The sequence below is a fragment of the Hyaloscypha bicolor genome (assembly GCF_002865645.1).
Source record: "Hyaloscypha bicolor E unplaced genomic scaffold K444scaffold_10, whole genome shotgun sequence".
NCBI classification, from domain to species: Eukaryota; Fungi; Ascomycota; class Leotiomycetes; order Helotiales; family Hyaloscyphaceae; genus Hyaloscypha; species Hyaloscypha bicolor.
In genome coordinates this window covers 1,655,674-1,676,571 of record NW_020194512.1, presented here as the reverse complement: position 1 = coordinate 1,676,571, position 20,898 = coordinate 1,655,674, and the positions used below count along the sequence as shown (strand labels likewise).

The 20,898-nt window shown below is 50.0% G+C and overlaps 8 protein-coding genes across 8 annotated transcripts; 5 read left to right on the top strand and 3 right to left on the bottom strand.

The window, feature by feature from the left end:
- The first annotated feature begins 921 nt into the window (after positions 1–921).
- On the top strand, positions 922–4,338 carry K444DRAFT_550343 (uncharacterized protein). The gene is made up of 5 exons (XM_024876506.1): positions 922–2,852; positions 2,900–2,968; positions 3,062–3,112; positions 3,160–3,319; positions 3,369–4,338. Exons 1-5 carry the CDS (start codon positions 1,243–1,245, stop codon positions 4,041–4,043), a joined length of 2,565 nt encoding a protein of 854 aa, XP_024744058.1. The 5' UTR covers positions 922–1,242; the 3' UTR covers positions 4,044–4,338.
- Positions 4,339–4,516: 178 nt separating this feature from the next.
- K444DRAFT_639191 (uncharacterized protein) lies at positions 4,517–5,167 on the top strand (the record flags this gene model as incomplete). Its single annotated transcript, XM_024884347.1, has 4 exons — positions 4,517–4,567; positions 4,708–4,814; positions 4,896–5,048; positions 5,119–5,167. 4 exons carry the CDS (start codon positions 4,517–4,519, stop codon positions 5,165–5,167), a joined length of 360 nt encoding a protein of 119 aa, XP_024744057.1.
- A 226-nt stretch (positions 5,168–5,393) lies between these two features.
- Positions 5,394–6,512, bottom strand: K444DRAFT_516331 (2-dehydropantoate 2-reductase; the record flags this gene model as incomplete). Its single annotated transcript, XM_024873677.1, has 1 exon — positions 5,394–6,512. One exon carries the CDS (start codon positions 6,510–6,512, stop codon positions 5,394–5,396), a length of 1,119 nt encoding a protein of 372 aa, XP_024744056.1.
- Positions 6,513–7,057: 545 nt separating this feature from the next.
- K444DRAFT_606083 (uncharacterized protein) lies at positions 7,058–9,904 on the top strand. The gene is made up of 2 exons (XM_024878917.1): positions 7,058–8,088; positions 8,236–9,904. Exons 1-2 carry the CDS (start codon positions 7,336–7,338, stop codon positions 9,781–9,783), a joined length of 2,301 nt encoding a protein of 766 aa, XP_024744055.1. The 5' UTR covers positions 7,058–7,335; the 3' UTR covers positions 9,784–9,904.
- A 476-nt stretch (positions 9,905–10,380) lies between these two features.
- Positions 10,381–11,097, top strand: K444DRAFT_516196 (nucleic acid-binding protein; the record flags this gene model as incomplete). The annotated part of the gene is made up of 2 exons (XM_024873664.1): positions 10,381–10,509; positions 10,609–11,097. The coding sequence occupies 2 exons, from the start codon at positions 10,381–10,383 to the stop codon at positions 11,095–11,097; spliced, it is 618 nt and encodes a 205-aa protein (XP_024744054.1).
- Positions 11,098–11,473: 376 nt separating this feature from the next.
- Positions 11,474–13,898, bottom strand: K444DRAFT_515807 (AAA-domain-containing protein; the record flags this gene model as incomplete). The annotated part of the gene is made up of 2 exons (XM_024873628.1): positions 11,474–11,694; positions 11,744–13,898. The coding sequence occupies 2 exons, from the start codon at positions 13,896–13,898 to the stop codon at positions 11,474–11,476; spliced, it is 2,376 nt and encodes a 791-aa protein (XP_024744053.1).
- Positions 13,899–15,049: 1,151 nt separating this feature from the next.
- On the top strand, positions 15,050–16,724 carry K444DRAFT_489832 (uncharacterized protein; the record flags this gene model as incomplete). The annotated part of the gene is made up of 2 exons (XM_024873188.1): positions 15,050–15,489; positions 15,563–16,724. Coding segments are annotated over 2 exons (1,602 nt in total), but the record flags the coding sequence as incomplete, so codon positions are not given.
- Positions 16,725–19,046: 2,322 nt separating this feature from the next.
- Positions 19,047–20,393, bottom strand: K444DRAFT_639187 (mitochondrial RNA splicing protein-like protein; the record flags this gene model as incomplete). The annotated part of the gene is made up of 7 exons (XM_024884346.1): positions 19,047–19,083; positions 19,139–19,610; positions 19,772–19,864; positions 19,916–20,048; positions 20,118–20,153; positions 20,216–20,285; positions 20,356–20,393. The coding sequence occupies 7 exons, from the start codon at positions 20,391–20,393 to the stop codon at positions 19,047–19,049; spliced, it is 879 nt and encodes a 292-aa protein (XP_024744051.1).
- Between the last annotated feature and the right edge of the window lie 505 nt (positions 20,394–20,898).

The window sequence follows — 20,898 nt, the reverse complement described above, 5'->3', positions numbered from 1 at the left end:
CGTGATGTTTAATAGAGAAGAGGACGGTTTGAGTATTCGGAGTGTGAAGGGTTTTTTTCCGGGCTTGGACATCGAATCTCTCGAAGCATCATTGAGATGAGGAATGCATTGTAACGCAGCGATAATTTGTATACAGACAGCGAGCCCGCACGACGGCATTGGGGATCATGGGTGGGCATTGGGTGTAGACTTACAGCGATAGAGACTATATTGGACATATGCTAATTGAAAGAACGAGGTGCATTTAAGTTCGCGCCGAGCAGCGTTTGTCGGACACCACGGTTTAGTTCTTAATTTCTCGATCCCGTCAACCTTGAATAGCTTGCTTTGTTTAGGCCGCTCACCCCAAGCAAGTTTCCATCATCACACAATGCGAGCCTTTCTCCAGCTGCTTTCGGGGACTTCAGGTTGAGGTTGACCCTTCGCGAGGCTGAACATCCCATTCCACCGCGGCGATGAGCGAGTCACGTTGTGAAAATCAGCAGATGAAAGCAGCCCGGGCCGCCCCTGCATGACCGATGAGCAGCAGCCAATCAGAGGCTCATCCGTACGGACCCACTTTTATTCCACAACACTTAAGGCGGCCCTTCCGCTCCTGACCAGCAGCAGGCAGGCAAAGCAAGCAAGCTCTACCGAACGCGAAGCGACCACCGCACACCACACCGCACACCGCGCACCGCCCGCAACGCGCAGAACGAACGTCACCCGTCGTCTACGGCACACCATAAAGGCCTCGTGCGCAGTCGCTTTCTCCTGTACACACATCGACATACATTTTGTCGCCGGCCCTCTTCGCATCTCGATCCACAACCAGTAATTGCATCGCGCAACGAGCTTCCGGGCACCTCTCGCCATCCCAAATCAAGAAGCCGCCGGACCTGACTGTCAAAGGTGAATATTGCGTGCAGGGGAGGTGATGCACGGGAGCCTATACATCGCTGTAGCTGTACCCCACGCGACATCTATGAGAGCTCTTACACGGCTCAAATTGAGATCGTAGGTCTTCCAACAGCTTGTAGACTCCCACTCGTGTATGCTTGGAGCATGCGCAAGCTCTTCCGACGTGCCTCACGGTCTCCCTTGCGGAATTCGTAGACTCGCTGCTTGCCCCAGACTCGAGACTCGCGCGCTTCCCCTCTCTTCCACCCATCATCGAGCATTCACTAATCGCGCGTTGGAACAGGCCGCAAGACCCAGAAACCGCATGATCACAAGAGGTGCGACACCGCGACGGAGGACACCATGGGGAAGCTACTGAGCTTAGGGACGAAGCTCAAATATCCCATCACTATCAATAAGCTCCTCAAGCATCCCGGCAATGAGATCAAGCGTAAAGAACCCATCCTGTCATACAAGTTCACGTGGATGCAAACAGTTGGCGACCCCCTTGGGGAAAATTGGGAGGAGGAGCAGACAACCATCGCGGACTGGGATAGTCCAGCAGATGGCACCATAAAGGAGTGGAAGATTAAGGAAGGAGCAGTCATCCAGAGTGATCTGAAGTTCGTCGATATCGAAGAGACATGTCCACACTCAGTTCAGTTCCAGGGACTCTGCGGAATGTGTGGGAAGGACATGACGGAAATGAGCTGGGCGTCCGCGTCGGACGACACAGATCGAGCGAAAATCAACATGATCCATGATCAGACTGCCCTTCGAGTCAGTGAAGATGAAGCTTCAAGAGCTGAGGAAGAATCACAACGGCGGCTGCTCAAGCACAGAAAGCTTTCTCTCGTGGTCGATCTAGACCAAACGATTATACACGCATGCATCGAGCCCACTGTTGGAGACTGGCAAGACGATCCGAACTCACCGAACCACGAAGCTGTCAAGGACGTGGCAAAATTTCAGCTGAAAGATGAAGGTGTCCGAGGTCTAGCTTCAGCTTGCTGGTACTATATCAAGATGCGGCCTGGTCTGAAGGAATTCTTAAACAAGGTTGCGGAGATGTATGAACTACATGTTTACACCATGGGCACTCGCGCATACGCCATGAACATCGCCAAGATCGTCGATCCCGACAGAAAGCTGTTTGGAGATAGGATTATCAGCAGAGACGAGAATGGCAACATCACTACGAAAAGTCTGGCACGGCTTTTCCCGGTGGACACAAAAATGGTGGTTATCATTGACGACCGGGCAGATGTTTGGCCAAAGAACCGACCAAATCTGATCAAGGTCGTTCCATACGACTTCTTCCTCGGAATTGGAGACATCAATTCAAGCTTCCTACCCAAGAGAGAGGAACTGCCTAAGATGACACAAGCACCGAAGAAGAAGCACACGAAAATCGATACGGATGAGACAGATTCAACCAAGAATGGAGAAGATTCTACCCCGGACCCGGACGCGAGCAAGCCAGCGGACCAAGAAAAGGCACAGGAAGAACCGGAGGCAGATGGCTCTCGAGTCAGTGCTTTAGAAGAGCTGGTAAGAATGGGTGGTGGAGATGATCTGGCATTGCGACTCGAACAGGCTGCTGAACAGGAGAAATTTTTGGAAAAGCAATTGACTGAACGCCCATTATTGCATATGCAAGAGAAGCTCGATCAGGAAGAAGACGATGATGCTACCATTACGGATGAGTCCAGGAATGGAGATACAGCACATGAACATCCACACCACAAACACAATCTTCTCAAAGATGACGATGTTGAACTGACATACCTTGAGAAGCATTTGGCTCAATTGCACAAGGCGTTCTATGAGGAGTACGATCGTGCTCTTGTCAATGCACATGGAGGACGTGTCGCACAGCTGAAACCTGGACACAACAAGAAAGTATCCATCAAAGACGAGTCAGCAGATCTGAGAATTGTTCCTGATATCGGAAATGTCATGCCGCGACTGAAGTGAGTGTGCTGATGTACTATTGTGGACTCCACTAACGGTCTAATAGAGCAAAGACTTTGGCTGGCTGCACGATAGTAATGTCCGGTTTGGTGCCACTCCAAGCGGATATTATGAGGTATATAGACTTTTTTTTTTCGCAATATCATTATGATCTTAAGTTGTCACCCCACGAGAATGGTTAGAATGCTAAATCGCTCGCGCGTCGTAGAACCGAGATTGCTATCCAAGCCATTAGCTTTGGGGCAGAGATCCAAACCAAGTAAGTTGTCATCCGGCTAATTCATTGGGATCACTAATAGTGGGTAGGGTCAATCGAAAGGTCACCCATTTGGTTGCCTCAACAAGCAGAACTCGCACACATAAAGTACGGCAAGCTGCTAAATACGAACATATCAAGATCGTGAATCAACAATGGCTACTCAATTCTATAAGCAAGTGGGAGAAGGATGATGAAACCTCATATCTTGTGAGAACTACTCACTGAGTACTAGTAAGTTCTCGCTGACGCTTTATAGGTGGAGATTCACGAGCAAGACAAGATCCGAGAGGAGGGCTTCAACTCCAGCGCACCGTCTTCCATTCATGACTCCGACGAAAGCTCTGAAGACTCCGCTAGCGACGAAGAGGAGAGTGATCATGTCCCGGCCAGGGAAGAAGAAGTAGCCGAAGACTTAGAAGGTGTTATGCCTGAAGCAATCGAAGAAGGTCATTCCCCAGTCGACGATCTGAAAGGTTTCAACTGGGGTGAGATCGACGAAGAACTTGAGTCTTTCATGGGTTCTGACGATTCCGAGTCAGAAAACGACAGTGGTGCAGAGAGCGTCGCTTCCGATATCAGCATTCGAAGTCGAACGAGCAACAAGATCGTACCGAAGAAGAGAAAAGTTGGTGATATAACCGACGACGAAAATAGCGGAGACGAGAGCACCTTGGCGAAGAAACAACGAATTGCAAATTCGAGGTCGACGGGATTGAAGACTGTCAAGACCCCGAATAGTATGCAATCTGAGAGCAGCTTGCCCACACCGGGTCCAACTGGTGATGAGGATGGCGAAGAAGATGCAGTAGATCAGATTCCTACTGGAGATGATGATGACGGCGACGATCCATTTGGTGACGACTTGGAAGCTGATCTGATGGCCGAATTCGAACGAGAGGAAGAAGAATTTAAAGATGGCGGGGGTGGATAGCGAGATCCAATACCTTGGAGAGGTGAAACGATGTTAGGAATTGTCTTCTTGTTTATTACCCTTTTTACGTATTTTCAGCAGAGGAGCAGCAGAGTTCTTGCATACCCGATGGTGAACGGGTTGGCGTTTTACGGCTCAACGGTATGGATGAATGGCGGCGTAATTCCTGCTGAGATGTGGACTGGACCTGGTGTTATTTGGGTTCTTACTTTTAGCATAGCAGGATGGCGCGACATTGTCGATTCATGAAACTCGAAATCCGTTCCTCGTAGAGGACCCCATACATAATACTTCCATTCTCACCTGGAGCTAAAAAAGTGATCCTGAATCTGTGTCAGAGACGGGGCGGGGTGGAAATAGCTGGCAGAAAATCCCGAATTAGTTTAGCGTGTTTCTCTATGAGCTCCATCACGGGACGAACCAACCTCACTCAAGAGCACAAGGAGGACAATTGGAACAGCCACAGCGTCACAATGCCTCAAGATTTGCCCCCATCTGGCGGCTATGGGCCCGTTCAATACAAGGTGCGTCGTTTACCGCACAATTTGCAGATCACAACTCCTAGGCTCCGAATTAGACGATCATACAATCCCCATGAACTCACCTTCAACGGGAAATCGTAGGCAAATATGCGGGATACGCGCTAACGAAGGTGTGAATCCAGAGAAACCTTCCCGCGCGGGGATTTAGACCGGGTGTTATGCTGTTTGCGGTGGCGGGCGTGATGACGTTTGGATTCTGGAAGGTTGGGAAGGGAATTCGGGAACAGAAGTACGCCCTCGTACACCATTCTCTTCAGAAACCCTCGGAGGTAGACGAGCATGGGGCATTTTACTGATGATGGCGCAATAGTGAGCTTGCGCGCGAGAAGATGTGGTCGAGGATCCACCTCATCCCTTTGTTGACTGCGGAGGAGGATAGGGATTTGGTTAGAAGGCATTATGCGGATCAGGCAAGGGAGAAGGAGCTACTTGGCAGCCAGACGAGTCCTTATAACTCGGACAGGTATGTTGTTCCTCCCCGTCCTGGATTGACGAGTTGGAAAATGGATTGCGCTCTTGCTAACAATCCACAGGTTCGTACGACCCACATTCGCAGTCACGCCGAGTCAGAAATCGAAATAGAAGTGGAGGTGGAGGATCAAATTGAATACAGAGAGGGGTATGGTTACTGGGTGAGAAGAGAATGCTGTATATATTGCATCCGCATCATGCAACAATGCTGAATCGTACCGAAAGCCAACTTCCCGGCTCAACTTCGACTTTTGGGTCGTCAGCACACACCACTTTCCCTTCCTTCACTAGCTGTGTCAATGTTTCATTTGGCTTGCATTCCTGCCCTGTCCCTTTGCTATCTCAACGATGAAGCCGTTGAAAGAATGTCGAACACATCGAACACATCGAACACAACCTCAAGCCAACTTTCCGGCACAAACTCTGACTTTGTGTCCTCGACCTCTATCACTTTCCCTTCCTTTACCAACTGTATTAATTTCTCGTTCATGTTGCATTCTACACCTTGTTCCTTTCCCCTTTTCACAATGTACCCATTGATGTAGTCAATTTCTGTAGCTCGACCAGCGCGGACGTCTTGTAGCATGGAACTTGTGTTCTGGGCTGTCTTCTCCGCCACATCCAGCACTATCGTCTCGAGGTTCTGCGTTGAGAATCTTGAGGCAATTTCTGGGTCATCGCGAAGCTCTGGTAGGGATTGTATGACTTGGCTCGCTTCTGCTAGTAGAAGTCTCATCAAGTAGACGATTGAAGCACGATTGAAGAGTACTCCGTTTTTGCAATCGAAGATAACTGTCAGAGGATTGATCATTGCGTTTACGACGAGCTTCTCTATTTGGAGGCGGATGAGCTCTTGTGGGTCGACTTCTCTTGCCGCAAGCCCTGGAGAGCTGACGATTCTGTCTATGAGAGATTTGGATTTGGAGGGATTTCCGGTATCAGATTGTCCTGGAAGAATAGCTCGGCCGATCGTGACGTTTGCTAACCCAGCGTGGACGGACCGAAAGGGGCCGAGAGAGTAGACTCCGTGCGATGTGATGCTTTTTAGATAATGAGGTCTCGTGGAAGGACTTGGGAATACGGCACTCGTGACCTCCTCAACCGTGCCCATTCCATTCTGGGTAAAGAGGACCGTGGAGTTGTATGTGAGGCGATGCCTGACAGATGACAAAGCCTTCACTGTATTGAGAGTCTTGGTAGCCACAATCAAGCTCTCAATAACCCCCTCTTGTGTTTGAGACACAAGCTCAACATCGTAATTCGAGGACGAGGAGACGACACCATCAGTCGTAATCTCAATCTTTTCCCCAGCCGCTTCCCATTCATCGAGCAGACCTTGCCTGTGCAGTAGTAAGGTAATAGCCGGCGGTTTTGGTTGTAAAGCCAGTTCGTGGGCGAACAGCCTTCCAAGGTTGCCAAGGCCCAGCACGTGAATTCGGCCAGAGCTCGCGCTCATGATTCGGGATGTCTGACTCTTCCAAGACCTTTGTGGGTAACGCTGAGTGTCACGGAGGCGGCCTGTGACTCGTGAATGGGCAAGGCGTCTCAGTGAAACTACTTCAGGACGAAACAGCCAAGGTTGTATCGAAGTCCTTATTCGAACTCCGGTGGCCAAGGCAGCATTCATCGGAGGGATTGAGCTCTGGGCTCTGAGCCCACAGAATGAGGTGGCGGCTTATAAATGTATTAGGTTGGCACATTGCTCTTGCTAAAGGTATACTGTAGCAGTTGTCGAAGCATTCTACTTTCTCAAGAAGATGTGGGAGAGCAAGCCACAAGCCACAAGCCAAGCCACACTCTTAATTAATCCTAGCCCTGGCACGTGACCAGCAGGACAAAAGACTGTCCCAGGAGCCCTCCTCGCACCTTCCTGATGCAGCCTTGCGGCGACGAGCGTCTCCAGCAACCAATAATCCGGCTCCCTCTCCCACCACAATCTATCATCGGTGGGGAATCTCCAAGGTGCTGGATCTGTAGCATTCATTCGTTCATTCATTGCCATTCTTTCTGCCTGCCTGCATACCTGCTACGCACCGGCACGCCATGCTCTCCATGACACACACTGCTTAATTTGACATCTTATATTCCCCCGTGCTTACGCCTCGGTGCTTGAAGTGTTTTGCCACAAGTATCTCGTCCTTCATCTTATCTCCTCATCTTTTGCGACCGAGAGGCGTCTGGTCTTGCTTCCTCCAGGCAACAATTTATTGCTTCCCACTTCACACTTTCATCGCGTCGACATCTCCAGGCTCCAGCATACGGACCCTGCGGAAGCTCAGATGCCCCACCAAGACAACCTTTACTCTGTAGAGGAGTCGGACAATGAATCGTTTAGTGACGAATTAAGCCCCGCAGATGGATACTTCAATCGTGGGGAGATCTCGGCCCAGGCCATGGTCCCCGACCCTTCAATTGAGGATTCGAAGGAGCCAGAGGCAAAGACGTTGATCCCCCCGCATCTCCTGGAAAGCATGGGAAGAGACTCGAGGATATCGCAACACTCGTCGTCGTTACCGTCACAGAGTTACGCGTCAGCGCACTCCGCTGGCACTTCCGTCCCCTCCCACTCTTCATATATACCGACGTCTCCAGTGTCCTCTCGTCGACTTGATGACTTGTTTCCAAGGCGGCCTGCTTCGATGAACGGTCCCCCTCCAGCATACACGCCGTCCCCCGAACCAACATCCTCCCCCACTCAGGAACCAAGCCAACCAAGCCAACCAATTCAGCCAATTCAACCAATTCAACCTCCACCAAGTCAACCTGTTCAACCAAGTCAACAGAGCCCGCCAAGCCCAATTACCTACAACACATTCCCAGAGCAACACCTTGAGCGAGGATTCCTCCCACGACGAGAGGAGCCAGAGAGCATGGGAAGTCCAGAAGAAATACCCAGCGAGTCAACTTCCCTATCACGGAGTACTAGAAGACGTTCTCCCTGCCGAACTTTCCTTCGGAAGCTGCTCCTGGTTGCGCTTGCCTTTACTGTGACAAGCACTATCTTGACTGCCATCTTCGGTGGTTCTAAATCTGTAAGCTCAAGCTTCCCCGCCCAAGCACAATTGTGGCCTATATGCGACTTTTTCCAGTCTCCAGTGGAGTGAAACAAACATCTCATCACATCTAATGGCCTCTTGAAATTAACGTTCGCATATTATAATTGGCTGATAAAGTCCTAGGGCCACGACCTAAACCCACCAAAAGACATGCCGCCATCTAATGATCGGCCGGACGATGCTGCGGGACCGTACTGTCCCTCGGCTACACATAACGAAGATGTGGCTACCTACGAATTCCCAATTGGTGCGGACCTGACTATCGTTCAAATGACTTATGATGGAGATGACGGATACCGCACGGTCAACGTGGGAACTGCGGGCGAGATCCGTTTGAGGCGAATACCAAAGGATTCGAGCCATGGCAACCAGGCATTCATCACTGTTGACGCCCGTGTCAGCGACCCCAGTTTAAAGGTGAGGAAGACTTGGAACCACGCAACTAGAGTTTTGCATGTCAGTACCCCAAAATATGCTCGACTTGATGGCAGAGGCCCGCATTGCGTCTCTCTCGAGATTACAGCATGGTTTCCAGAGGATGCAGAGTTTACGAGCTTAATGATCGAGGCTATCCATCTTACCTTGAGGGTGGTGGAAGACATTAAGATCAATGTGAGTGGACAGTCAATATTTGGCACCACCACTGGTCAAGTGGCGTTTCCAGAGACCAGCCTTTTGGGGTCGACCACCGAGCTCCCCGCATTGTCCGAGATTTCTCCTTCCACGGATTTGGATAAGAGTGGTGGCGTTTCGTCGTCTACCGCCCGGGCCAATCCTCCCTTCTCATCACGGCGCATCCTCGTGGAAACCGTGTCGGGCTCAATTACTGGATGTTACCCTCTCATGGACTACCTCGGCCTGTCTTCACAATCGGGATCCATAAAAGTAAATGTATTCCCACAGCCCGTCTTGCCTGCTGCGCCAGCGCCAGCAGAACTCGAGGCCCAGACTGCTTCCGGTTCGATCGAAGTCAATTTGCCAGTTAGAGGCGCAGTAAATCCGACTTACGTTCCTCCTCCTCGAAATTACACCACTCGGGTCCATTCAAGCGCCGGTAGCATCAATGGGTCATTCTACCTCGGCTCGGTCAGCAATTTCAATTCCGTATCTGGCAGCATTCACATCGCCACGATGCCAGTCCTGCAAGCGGGGAGCGCCAACGTGTCGGGACTCCCGCCAAATTCGTTCAACACCCATACCGTCAGTGGAGGTATTGACATCGATGTATTGGACCCCATCTTCATCACTATGGTACCGTATGTAGATGAAAGACCAGAGCGGCGGCCTCAGTCAAATCCTTACCTTCCCATCCACGACGATGATCCTTACCTCATTTCCCCCCCAAGCATGGAGAAGGCGCTATTCACGGTGGATGACCCAGATGCCTTCAAGAAAAAGACGCTACGAAACCTCCAGTCAAGCCATGGTTCACAATCCTCAAGTATCTCCGTTCGCTATCCTGCCGTATGGGAAGGCACGTTATACGCGAAGACGATGACAGGGAGCATTAAGGCGGCAGGTCATGGTCTGCGAATGATTCGTGAGAAGAGAGGTTTTGCCTCCAGTGAACTCTTGATGAGGAAAGGAGTTGATACGGATGATGATGGCTGTTTTGTTGAGATGTCAAATATTGCTGGGGGCTTGAATTTCCTTGTTGGGTCCCCTGTTTGATCAAATATGATTAATGCCTTCGCTTGATGGCGTTCGGTATACACGAAAGGCAAGGAATTTGGCGTTTTGGGTCTGGTCTGAAGTACAAAACAAACAGTACAGCGAATTTACAAAAATATATCTCCTGATTTGAGATTAATTAGGTTGATCAGGGAATACTTCCACCCCTGGTCCTACACATCGGGTTTTAGCGTGTTCGATTGCTTCCGACCAATACTTAAGCTCATCAGCTTCCAAGTCTGGATTTAAACAAGCCGGCCGTTCCATTCAGACAGAGTCAGGGAATAAGCTGAAGCGCCAACCACAGCCAGACTCACCAAACTTCCGAAGAAAAAAAGCCAAAGACCCACTTCCCAAAGAGGCCTTCTGTGAGTGCACGAATACACAGCTTGTACCATCCTCGTTATATGTTGATGTTCAGATCCATTAAAGGTTCCTTTCTTGGACATTGAGCGCATCACGTGCCAATCTCGGAACGGAAAAATATTCTCCCGACCAAAAGTTCAATCTCGAGCTCACCTCACGCCCCCAGCTCCCATCGTGATTTGTGAACCCAATCGACTCCACAACTCGAGCACGAATTGACATTTGATCAAGATGTCTGTTCAAAAGATTGCCGCATCGGTGACACGGCAAACGAACGCCGTTGTCGTGTCCGCGGGCCTCATGGAGAAGACTGTGAAAGTGAGGGTCGGCGTGCAGAAATGGAACAACCATATTGGAAAAGTGTGCCTTTCTCTCCATCCTATTTTATTCCCCTCCCTCTTCTTGCCTTCCTCCGCCCCTTCAATTCAATAGGACTCAGGTGCTAACAATGGTGTCTAGCATTTCAACCAGTCCCGCAACATCCTCGTCCACGACCCTAACTCCTCCCTCAGAATTGGCGATGTGATCTCCATCTCTCCTGGCTGGCGGGCTAGCAAACAAGTGCATCATGTTGTTAATAGCATTCTCGCGCCGTTTGGTGAGCCGATTGAAAGTCGCCCGCCCGTACCGACGCTGGAGGAGAGGCTGGGGATGAGAGAGGAGAAGAGGAGGGCGAGGGAGGAGAGGAGGAAGGCTAAGCGGAGGGAGGGGGCGGCTGGGGCTGAGAGTGAGAGGGCAAAGGGAGGGGAGAGTAAGGAGGGTGGGGAAGCCGTTGTGCAGGCTGCGCGTGTGCAGGAGGTGAAAGAAGCAGAGCAGATACAGGTGGGGAGTGCGGAGGGGAGAGAGGAGAGTTCTGTTTCTGAGGATGAAAAGGCAGCGAAGGAAGCGAAAGAGGAAGCGAAAGAAGAAGATGAGGCGCAGAAGCCGAAGTCTTGGTGGCGGTTATAGATTGGTGGGAGGGGGCAAATTTGAAGGCGTTTGGGACTGGGTGTATTCTATGACGGGCATTGCATGGAGTGATGCATTAGATGAGCAGTGTAAGAAACGAAAGCTCTCATCGGTTTCCCCGATACCCCGAGTCGAGATATGATGATTGAGTTTTGTATTGGCGAGAGGTGAAGAGTGAGATTAAGGAAATGCGACCTCATCAATCAGAGTCCGCGTTTGAATACCTCTACACAACCATCACAGTTCGTATTATCAGGGTACAGACATCTAAATATAAGCATTTGTCTTCTTCATGATCCAATAACGGTATCATCAGACCCGGTAACCTTCTATTCCTTTCCTTGACCCTAATATATTACAGCAAGAAAACGAGACCCTAGCCACCCCTCTCGCCAAACTCCCTTGCCCATTCTTCAAATTCCTTCAGGCCTTGCTTACTAACACTAGGTCTGATATTGATCAAACTAGCTTCAAAATCCTGGAACTGGATCGGTCGAATTTGATCCATGGACATGTGGAGTAAGGCTTCGCCTAGAGATCTTAAAGGGCCCATTGCTGCATCTTTTGCCAATGCAGTGATATCAGAACCAGAGAAACCTTTCAAATAAATCAGTATTATGTCCATAATGAAGAACAGGAAACAAACCATCAGTTAGTTCCACCAGTCTCTGGATATCATCTTCGTCTAGGTTGTGTTTCTGATGTCCTAACAGGGTCCTCAATTGGGTAGCTCTTGTCTCGTCTTCCGGCAACGGAATATATTGCCTTCTCACAAATCTTCGTCTGGCCGCCTCATCAATTGCCCAAGGCAAATTTGTTGCAGCCAGTACAAGCACCCGACTCGCATCGCCTCTTTCCTTTTCTTTCTCGCTTTGCTCTCTCCCTGCTGCAGCACGTTGCAAATCACTCCATTGAATCAGAAACTCGGTCTTAATCCTTCTTGTCGCCTCATGTTCACCTGAACCGGACCGTGAAGAAAGTAAGGAATCGATCTCGTCGACAAAGATAATGCTAGGGGCGAGAGCTTTCGCCAGAGAAAACAACGCTCGAACGAGCTTCTCGGACTCTCCAAGATATTTGCTTGTTAAGCTACTTGCAGAAATCGAGAAAAATGTTGACCTCGACTCGGTGGCCACAGCTCTGGCTAGCATGGTCTTTCCTGTGCCAGGGGGACCGAATAGCAGCATGCCTCGAGCTGGTTCACGAAGACCCATGAAGAGATCTGGTCGTAGGAAAGGGTACACAACTGCTTCTTTGAGAGCATTCTTGGCGATGTCGAGACCCGCGACATCGTCCCAATGAACCTCATCGCCATGGACTACAATCTCGTTGAAAATTTGTTTTGCAGCGCCCTCATCAACTCCTTTGGGCAAATGTTTCATAAGCTGCTTGACTTTCTCTTCCCAAGCCTTCTTCGCATCGTCCGTGTCGGAGGCTGCAGAATCATCAGAAGTTGGAGTAGTGGGTTCGGCGAGTATCGGTTTTTCTTTCTGTTTCTGTTTCAACTTTCTCTTCGGCTTTGAGGCCTGACCTCCACTGCTATTTGTGTCATCGTCGACACTCTGGGAAGATACCTCTTCATCTCTGGGCTTCTTGGCTTCCCTCCTCTGCGCTCTTCTTGCATCGTCCCTTTCTTGATGTCGATCACGATGTCGTGGTGGCAAAGTATTTGCAGAAACAGGCTTTCTGGAAACTTTGCTGGAAGAGCTTTCAACATCTGTTCCTTCCTTGGCCACATGTTTCCGCCGTATGGGCAAGCCCTTTTCTGCCTTACTCCTCCTGGAGCCAGTCTCCGGGTATTCTTTCAAATAGGTAGGATAAGATACAGGCTCAAACTTTGTTGGTGATCTTGAGTGCGGTGGAGGTGGTGGAGGAGTCTTTCTTGGTTCAGCGACAGGAGGTGTTGGAGGTTCGAGATCTATCAAGTCTCGAAGGGAAGATGTACTGAGGATGGACCCAGAAACCAGACCTGGTCGGCCTGGGTCTGTTGGAGGGAAAGGGTAGCCGTTTGAGCGGCCAGTAGTATTAAATAGCTCCACCTTCCCAGTCAGCAGATCCGGAGGGCTTGATACGGGAAGATGTGAGTGAGATTCGTGGACAAGAGTTCTCGTTCTGCTATCATAGCGAATATTATTCGATGACGATGGTCGAACTGGTGCCGGATCGCTAGTGCTATCTTTTCGACCAGGCTCTGGGAGTGTCGTAGAGCTTTGATCAGCTTCCGCATCGAGGCTACGTCCAAGCCTATCCCTGCTTGACCTCCCCACTGATTGCCATGCCAATGATGCAGCCTTATTCGTGATAGGGTTTTCTCTTTTGACGCCTGATGCCCGCGTTTTCCTCGAACTCCTATCGCCAGATCGTAATGTGTGGAGCATTGTTCGGCCCTTCTCGGGACTTGGACTTCTCGAGGTCTTCGTTGGCGGTGCTAATGTAGCGGAATAAGTAGGTGTGATTGTTCTTGAAGAAGACGAAGGAGGATATAAGGATGGGCAATTGGCTGCTGATCTTAACCCCACGACTGCTTGTTCAGAGCTGTTCTTGGATACCATCGCAGGTCGTTGAGGCAGAGGCGGAGCAGGCCTCGAGAGGTCAGGGTATCCAACAGCCGGAATGGTCCCATTTCCAATGAAGCCTCGATCACGATTCTCGGACTCAGAGCTCTGTCTTGGTATCCTCGACGAACTCTTATGTATTTTCCCACTGTGTTCTTCTGTGGACGCATCTGCTGCTGCTTTCTCTTGTCTGGACTGTCTCAATGCTTCCAACAAGTCAACCCGCTCTTTGCACTGCATTTCCATGTCCCGAAGACTGTCTTTCAGCGCCTTTTCGGTCTCGGATTTCGGGACATAACCTGCAGGCACGCGGTACGCGTTGTGATAGTAGATTTGGTCGAGGGCGGAGCGCCATGATCGTAAAGCCTCTGCTTCATTTCCCTGCCATAATCGCCGTTAGCCTATTGTATTTCACTCAAGTATCTGAGCTCCGGCAGTGTTTGAGAGCTCAAAGTCCATAGGAATTCTGACCTGGCCCTCGAAATACACGGCAGTCGAACATATCAGATAGCATTCATCGTACGTCTTCTGCAAGGACGACGAGGTCTTGTTTCGCATCATGGCCGCACCGTTCGTGAGTCCCCTTTCGCCGGCTCATGAATGTCGTTTCGTAGAGAGGATGCTGTGCTCGAAATACCGTCTTTGTATATGTTGAAGGTCTGAAGAGAGCTGATCATGTGCTTCCTGCCTGGGTGGCCCTGGATGACGTACGAAGCGAGACAAGTCCCTGCCCCGCGAAGTTAAGACTAATGGGGGCTCGTGAATAATCCTCCCCTCTCTTCTTCATTTGTCCTCTCGATCGATATGATGAATGTCGCAGCTTCCTACGATGAGGGAAGCCTCGCAGAGGTGAATCGTGGAAGAAGACGAGGCAGGCTGTGTTGAGTTGAAGCGCTTTCTAGCGGCCGATGTTGATCCTGTCCAGAGGTGGGGCTGTGGTGGCCTGTGGCGGATGCAGCCTCACGCCTCACTACACTCGCCAAATCCGATCTGACTCGAAGGAGCATACTCTTCGCTACAGTACACAACACAGCACAAAGCAAGGTCAACAGTGAGAATGGGGCGTGAGCACGAGCCAGTGCTACGTGAATATTGAGGTTGATGCTGCTTCCACATCGACCTTGTCCCCACGTGGGATCAACGACTGCATTCCACAAATTCTCAAACCTTCTGAGCAGCGAAGTACAAAAGCTAGCCTGGGAAGAAAAGAGCTACATGTCGACGAATCAATAGTATTGGGTGGTCAAGCGACTCTCGCGATGGGCGAACCTCAAGGCTGACTGCGGCTGTGTTGGCAAGTGGCCTGTCGATTTCTTCACGACCGTCAACCTGCCTCTTTTCTGTCCTGCAAAGCCTCGCCTCTCCGTTCATGATTTTTCCCCGCATTTTCGGCTGTGATGGACCCGCTCTCGGCGCTGGATATTGCGGCAGCTGTCGCTCAACTCGTCCAGTTTGGTGGCAGCCTCGTCTCGAAGTCGCAGCAACTCTACAGGCATGGAGCGCTACTGGACCATATCGAGTGTGGGAATGCCACCCGGCGATTGATTGAATTAACAAACGGTGTCAGGAGTTCGTGGAGAGAACTTGAAAGATTGGGCGACCTGTCGCCCGACGCGAAAGCGCTCGAAATTATCTGCTGCGTTTGTGTCAAGCTGTCTGGGGAGCTGCTTTCCCGTTTGGAAAAGGTTCAACTTGATGAAAAAAATACATCTCGGAAGTGGAAGAGCTTCAGGCAAGCACTCAAGGCCGTGTGCATGAAAGATGGTGTAGACTCTCTGGCGAGGAGAATTGCCGATTGTCGCGAGGAGCTCAATTCACATCTCATTGCCTCCATCAGGTATATCTTCTCCTTTCCATCCCGAGGCAGAACATAGATTTTCTCCTGCGCAGAGGCTCATCACCCCATGTAGGAAAAAAGCCGGAGCTCTGTTACTTCGGCAAGATGAGGTTATCTCATCCTTGAATGCGTATGCTTCCAAAAGTATAGCAGCCCTTCTCGAGACCCGCACCCTGATTAGGGAAGACCTTCTCAACCACAGAGATCATATTTTTCGGAAGTCAACCGAGAACGCTAGCAGTACTCAGTCCTCAACTTTGCTAGCAATATCAGAAGCGCAGACAATCGAAGTGGAAATGGTACAGAACCTTCATTTCACCATGATTGATGATCGCCATGATGCCATTCCTGAAGCGCACCGCCAGACTTTCAGATGGATTTTCGATGAAACCCGAAAAGAAGGCTGTCCTTGGAGCAATTTCCGGGAATGGCTCAGGACAGGAAGTGGGCTCTATTGGATCAACGGCAAAGCTGGCAGTGGCAAGTCGACCTTGATGCGATATATATTCAATAACGCCAAAACTCGTCAGCAGCTCAATTATTGGGCTGGCGAGTCAAGTCTCGACATATCAGGATTTTTTTTCTGGAACAGTGGCTCTCCCATCCAGCGATCACAAGCAGGACTTCTCAAATCCTTACTTTTTCAAGCTTTACAGCAACAACCAAACCTTGTTCGCGTCGTGTTTCCGGAGGAATGGGCCATGTATTCCTCTTCTACGGTCAATCACACAAAAATTCGCGACCATCTTTACTCCTTGTCGACACTACAGAAAGCTTTTAAACGTTGGATTGTCCTTCTCCCCAGCTCCTCAAAGGTGTGCTTCTTCATCGACGGGCTGGATGAATATGACGGTGACCACGAGGAAATCGCCGAATTCTTCAAAGGTCTATCCTCGAGAACCTCAAACGTAAAGTTATGTGTGTCGAGTAGACCTTGGGTGGTATTTGATGATGCCTTCAAAGGCATGCCCATGCTTCGGCTGCAAGACCTCACATTCGACGATATACAAGCTTATGTCTTTGACAAACTCGAAGGCCATGATAGAATGCGACTCCTCAAGGATGCCGAACCTGCCCATGCTGCAGAATTGGTGAATGAAGTGGTTACAAAAGCTTCTGGGGTCTTTCTATGGGTCACGCTCGTTGTCAAGTCACTTTTGAATGGGCTCAGAAATCGCGATTGTATCGGCGACCTTCGAAGGCGACTTTCTGAACTCCCCTCGGATCTAGATAAGTTCTATACGCACATGCTGACCCATGTCGATCCTCTCTACCGGGAGCAAGCCGCCCGAACTTTTCGAATCTTTGAAACACTTGTGAGGTTGTCTTGTAGGAACGTTTCCGCACTCGAATTTGAATTTGCACTTAAGGGAACATTCCAGAACATGCTACTTGACGAGGGCAAAGGGCCAATTGGCCATGATGAAGCCAACTCTCGAATTCAAGAATTGGATATTCATTTGAAAAGTCGGTGCGGTGGGCTGCTAGAATTACACAATTTGGACGGCGCCAGTGTAGTTCCCAACTGCTATTCGACGGTGCATTTTATGCATAAAACTGTCAAGGACTTCCTCGACACAGCGAGGGCGAGGGTTCTGATCTCAGCCGCAATCAGTACCCCCGACTTTGATCCTAACCTATCTATAGCAATATCATGTGTCATCATGATAAAGAGGGATCTCTTTTGCGGTAATGCAGGCATTCAAATAATTATGCCTCCCTACGATAACGCTGATGTATTGGCTTCAATAAGCACAACCATGGGCTATGCTACGGAGGTGAAAGACGCTGATAAGCTTAATTATTTGTCCGTCATTGACGAGCTTTCTCGCGTGGGGATGCAAAAATGGCGAATAGATGGGGGGCCGCTGAGTGCAAGTCTTGTCTCCAGTTATTTTCTTCCCATTGAGTCATGGATGGCCTGCGACAAACCACGGAAATGGAAACGAAACTTCATTGTACTTGCGATCCGACATGGGCTTCACTTCTATGTTGAGAGGGAGGTGAGAGAAGACAGATCGCTCGTACTTGAGCAGCGAGTAACCCCATTACTGTTTGAGGCACTCATCCGTGGGAACGATCAACAACTAATGCCATGGTCTCCTCGAATGGCCGATATACTTTTGAGACATGGTGCAAACCCCAATCAACTTTGGCGCGGGAACAGTCCATGGCAATACGCCTTGACCAATGCTCACATAAAATACTCACGCTATGATCCACGTCTTTTCACAACCATGCTGACCTACGGCGCAAGTGTATTCACTACATGTACACTCAACCACCCAATCAACTGGTCGTTAAGAACCCCGGACCATACGTCTCACACGGTCGAGGATGTGATCGAGGATATGATCGAGAATCGTTGGAGAATCCTGTTTCCTTCAGATTTTTCAGAACTTCAACGGGTCTTGAGATATCAAAAGGCCTTGCAACAGCCGAGCCCAGATCCCATAGAGTTCAAGGGTGATGCTGAAAGAAAGACCAAGAGAAATTGCGATGAAATTGCGACTTATGAGTCGAGGAAACGTTGGAGAAGATGATGCTCTCGACGATTCATAGTTAAGAACTTGAACCTAGATGTTCGCAACTATTCGACACGTCAGAACCACCCTCTTTGATGCTAAGAGGACAATCTAAGAGGCGGACAAAGTAGTCTTACTTTTAGTGTGCATCCCTTTTCTAAACTCGTTAAAGGGGCGAGGCACGGCATTTGAAATTTTGTTTACCTATACCCATGTATCGTTCTATCCGAATATATCTATCTCTATCAGATACGCTGTCGCCAGAAGCATCCGACTTGTTTAAAACCCCCAGACTCTTTCCTTCCTTTCTCGTAGGAACTTTGCCTTCTGTTCTTGAACCCCCTTTCACTCACGAAGTTCATCGCTGTAGAGCACACTTGAAACCAACACAGCACAACTCGCACCTCTCTGCAATTCTCATCTAAGACTGAACACAAAATTCATCGAAAGCATTGAAATCTGGCGATTAACTTCTTTATTCATCAACACCTCATCTCTCCCAGATATTCCCCATTATCATCGATGATCTCTCCATCGTTCGCTCGCCAGTTGCCTGCCTACTCTACAAGTACAAATCACACATTTCATGATATTTTCTCCTCATTCCTCTTTTCTGCCCGTCTTTGCTCACAGCGCTCGCTCTAAACACACTGCCTCCCTTCTCCACCCAAGTCCACATTCAAAGTGTTGTGGACCGGAAACGAAAATGCCATGCACGCAGCAATGCACCGCACCATTGCTCAGATTAAAGAAACTCAAGTCAAAACGCCATGTAACCCCTGCCAGCTACTATCAGTTTAGCCAGACGTGCGAACCAAAACAGAATGTGCGTGCGTGAGAGACGAACACCCCCGGAAAGAGATCTAGTGGTTGTAGAAGAAGTATGTACAGATGAAGGTAGGTGGAGGTGGATGAATGCTTTTGTGTAATCCGTACGCCGGAGGTATCCAAGCAAGTAGGGGCAGATCGTGGATGTATTATTGGTGGTTGTTTTGGTGTGGTGATCCTCGAAGATTGTCAAATGGAGTGGCATTAGACTACTGAATCGTTTTGGCGGATGAAGTAAGCCCTGTAATTACGTTAGAATTTTGAGGTGGAACATGGATAGGGGGGAGAGGACTCACTTGCAAGCCTCGTACGCCGACCAACAGATTGCTGTACTCGGCATCGTGGTCACAACTCTTGGTCTTACTCCCTTAAAGAACCCTCTTAGTCCCTCTCTCCTCTTTAGTAATCTGCAGCCCTCTAGAAAACCATTTACATTCCTCAACTCCGGATCATTTGCCGTTCCTCTCGTCTGCAGCATCGTCTTCACTACATCCATCGGCGTCGTGAGTGCTGCCGCAAAACCTCCCGCTACTCCTCCCGCAGCGCAATGTGTCAAGGGATCATAAGTCTTCGTTGGGTTCATGGCCGTGGAAATCGATTCGTAGGCGAGGAATTGCAGCGCGGTGAACGGGACGGTCATGGATAGCGTGGTGGGGTATGAGACGTAGAACGCGGATAAACCTTCGCTTCGGTAGACGTATCTTGCGCAGTCGGCCATCGATTTGTACATCTTTTGGGAATCATGGATTTGCATTCGTTGCTTGATGACTGCTAGATATTAGCATAGCCAAGACAAAATTATGCAGGTTAGCTTGCCGTCGAATGGGTTCATGAGGGCATCGCTTGCAATTGTTGCGCAAGCTCCACTGGTGGCTGGAGCTTCATTAGCAAAAATCCGCCCCAAGGCCAGAAATTTTATGTCAACATACCTGCTGCCAGAGGATGGTGTACGCCTGCTTGGTTACCTCCCATCAGATGCTTTACAGCTTCATAAGTAGCAAAGTAGACGGCATGTGCCGGACCTGGAGTCACTCTCAGTCCATGTCACATCTAGTTTCACCCAGTTTACATACCAGCTCCTACCACTACACTGGACATGCCACGCCATAAACTGAGGACTCCCTCCCCGGTGGCTATTCGGTAGCCTCCTTGTATCATGCCATTGACGACTGCGGAGGGCGTCGGGTTTAGAATCTGCATCCGGGTCTGCGTGGCGGTCAGTCGGCACAAACTCCTCACATCATGATCCCAATGTAGATATTAAATATTGCGCACCTTGATAGCATCAATCGGGTACATGACCGTATGCTCCTGTAAACTCATCAGTCTGCGAGATTCGTGGAATGGCTGGTGGGGAGGCCAGTGACGCCTACAGCTATGCCAGCAAAAGCGCCCGCGGTCATGTTCTGCAGCAACGAAAAATTGGGCGGCAGTCCTTCATAGCTATCGAGGGGGTCAGCGATCTGAAGGCTTTAGACAGGAAAGGGGGGGTGTGATGCTTGCGTGCACATACTCGTACTCTTCTACTGGCTCTGCATTTGGCTGGGCCATTGGGGAGGCCACGGCCACAGATCCTCCCGCGTACGTCGTCGATTGCAGAGCCAGGATGTCGACTGTCTCGATAACACCGGGGCCAACAAGAGGAGGATCGAAGGCGTCTGCTGGAGATGCTGTCGCAGATGTCGGAGGGAGGGTCGCGGCGGCGTGGTGGAGGAGAGGGCAAGAGGCTGGAGCGAGACTCACTTGACTTTTCGTGGTGATGATGATTGTCGAGAAAACAGATTCGGAGAAGGGAACAGGGGTAGGGGGGGAGGGGGGTAGGGTCACCGGAGCGCGCAGAGTCGCAGACGGCGTTTTGGGGTGGAGCCTCTCGCCTCTCGCCGAACTCTCCACCGGCTCTAGAACACCACTTTACCAATCCAGCAACTGAATCTTCAAAATGCCGAAAAGCTATGGCGGTAGCTCTGTGCTGGCCCGACCATCGCTGCTGGGGCAGTGACACATCGGAAGGCGCGCTCTTTCTTATATGAATGATATGAAGAGTTTTCCATCTCAC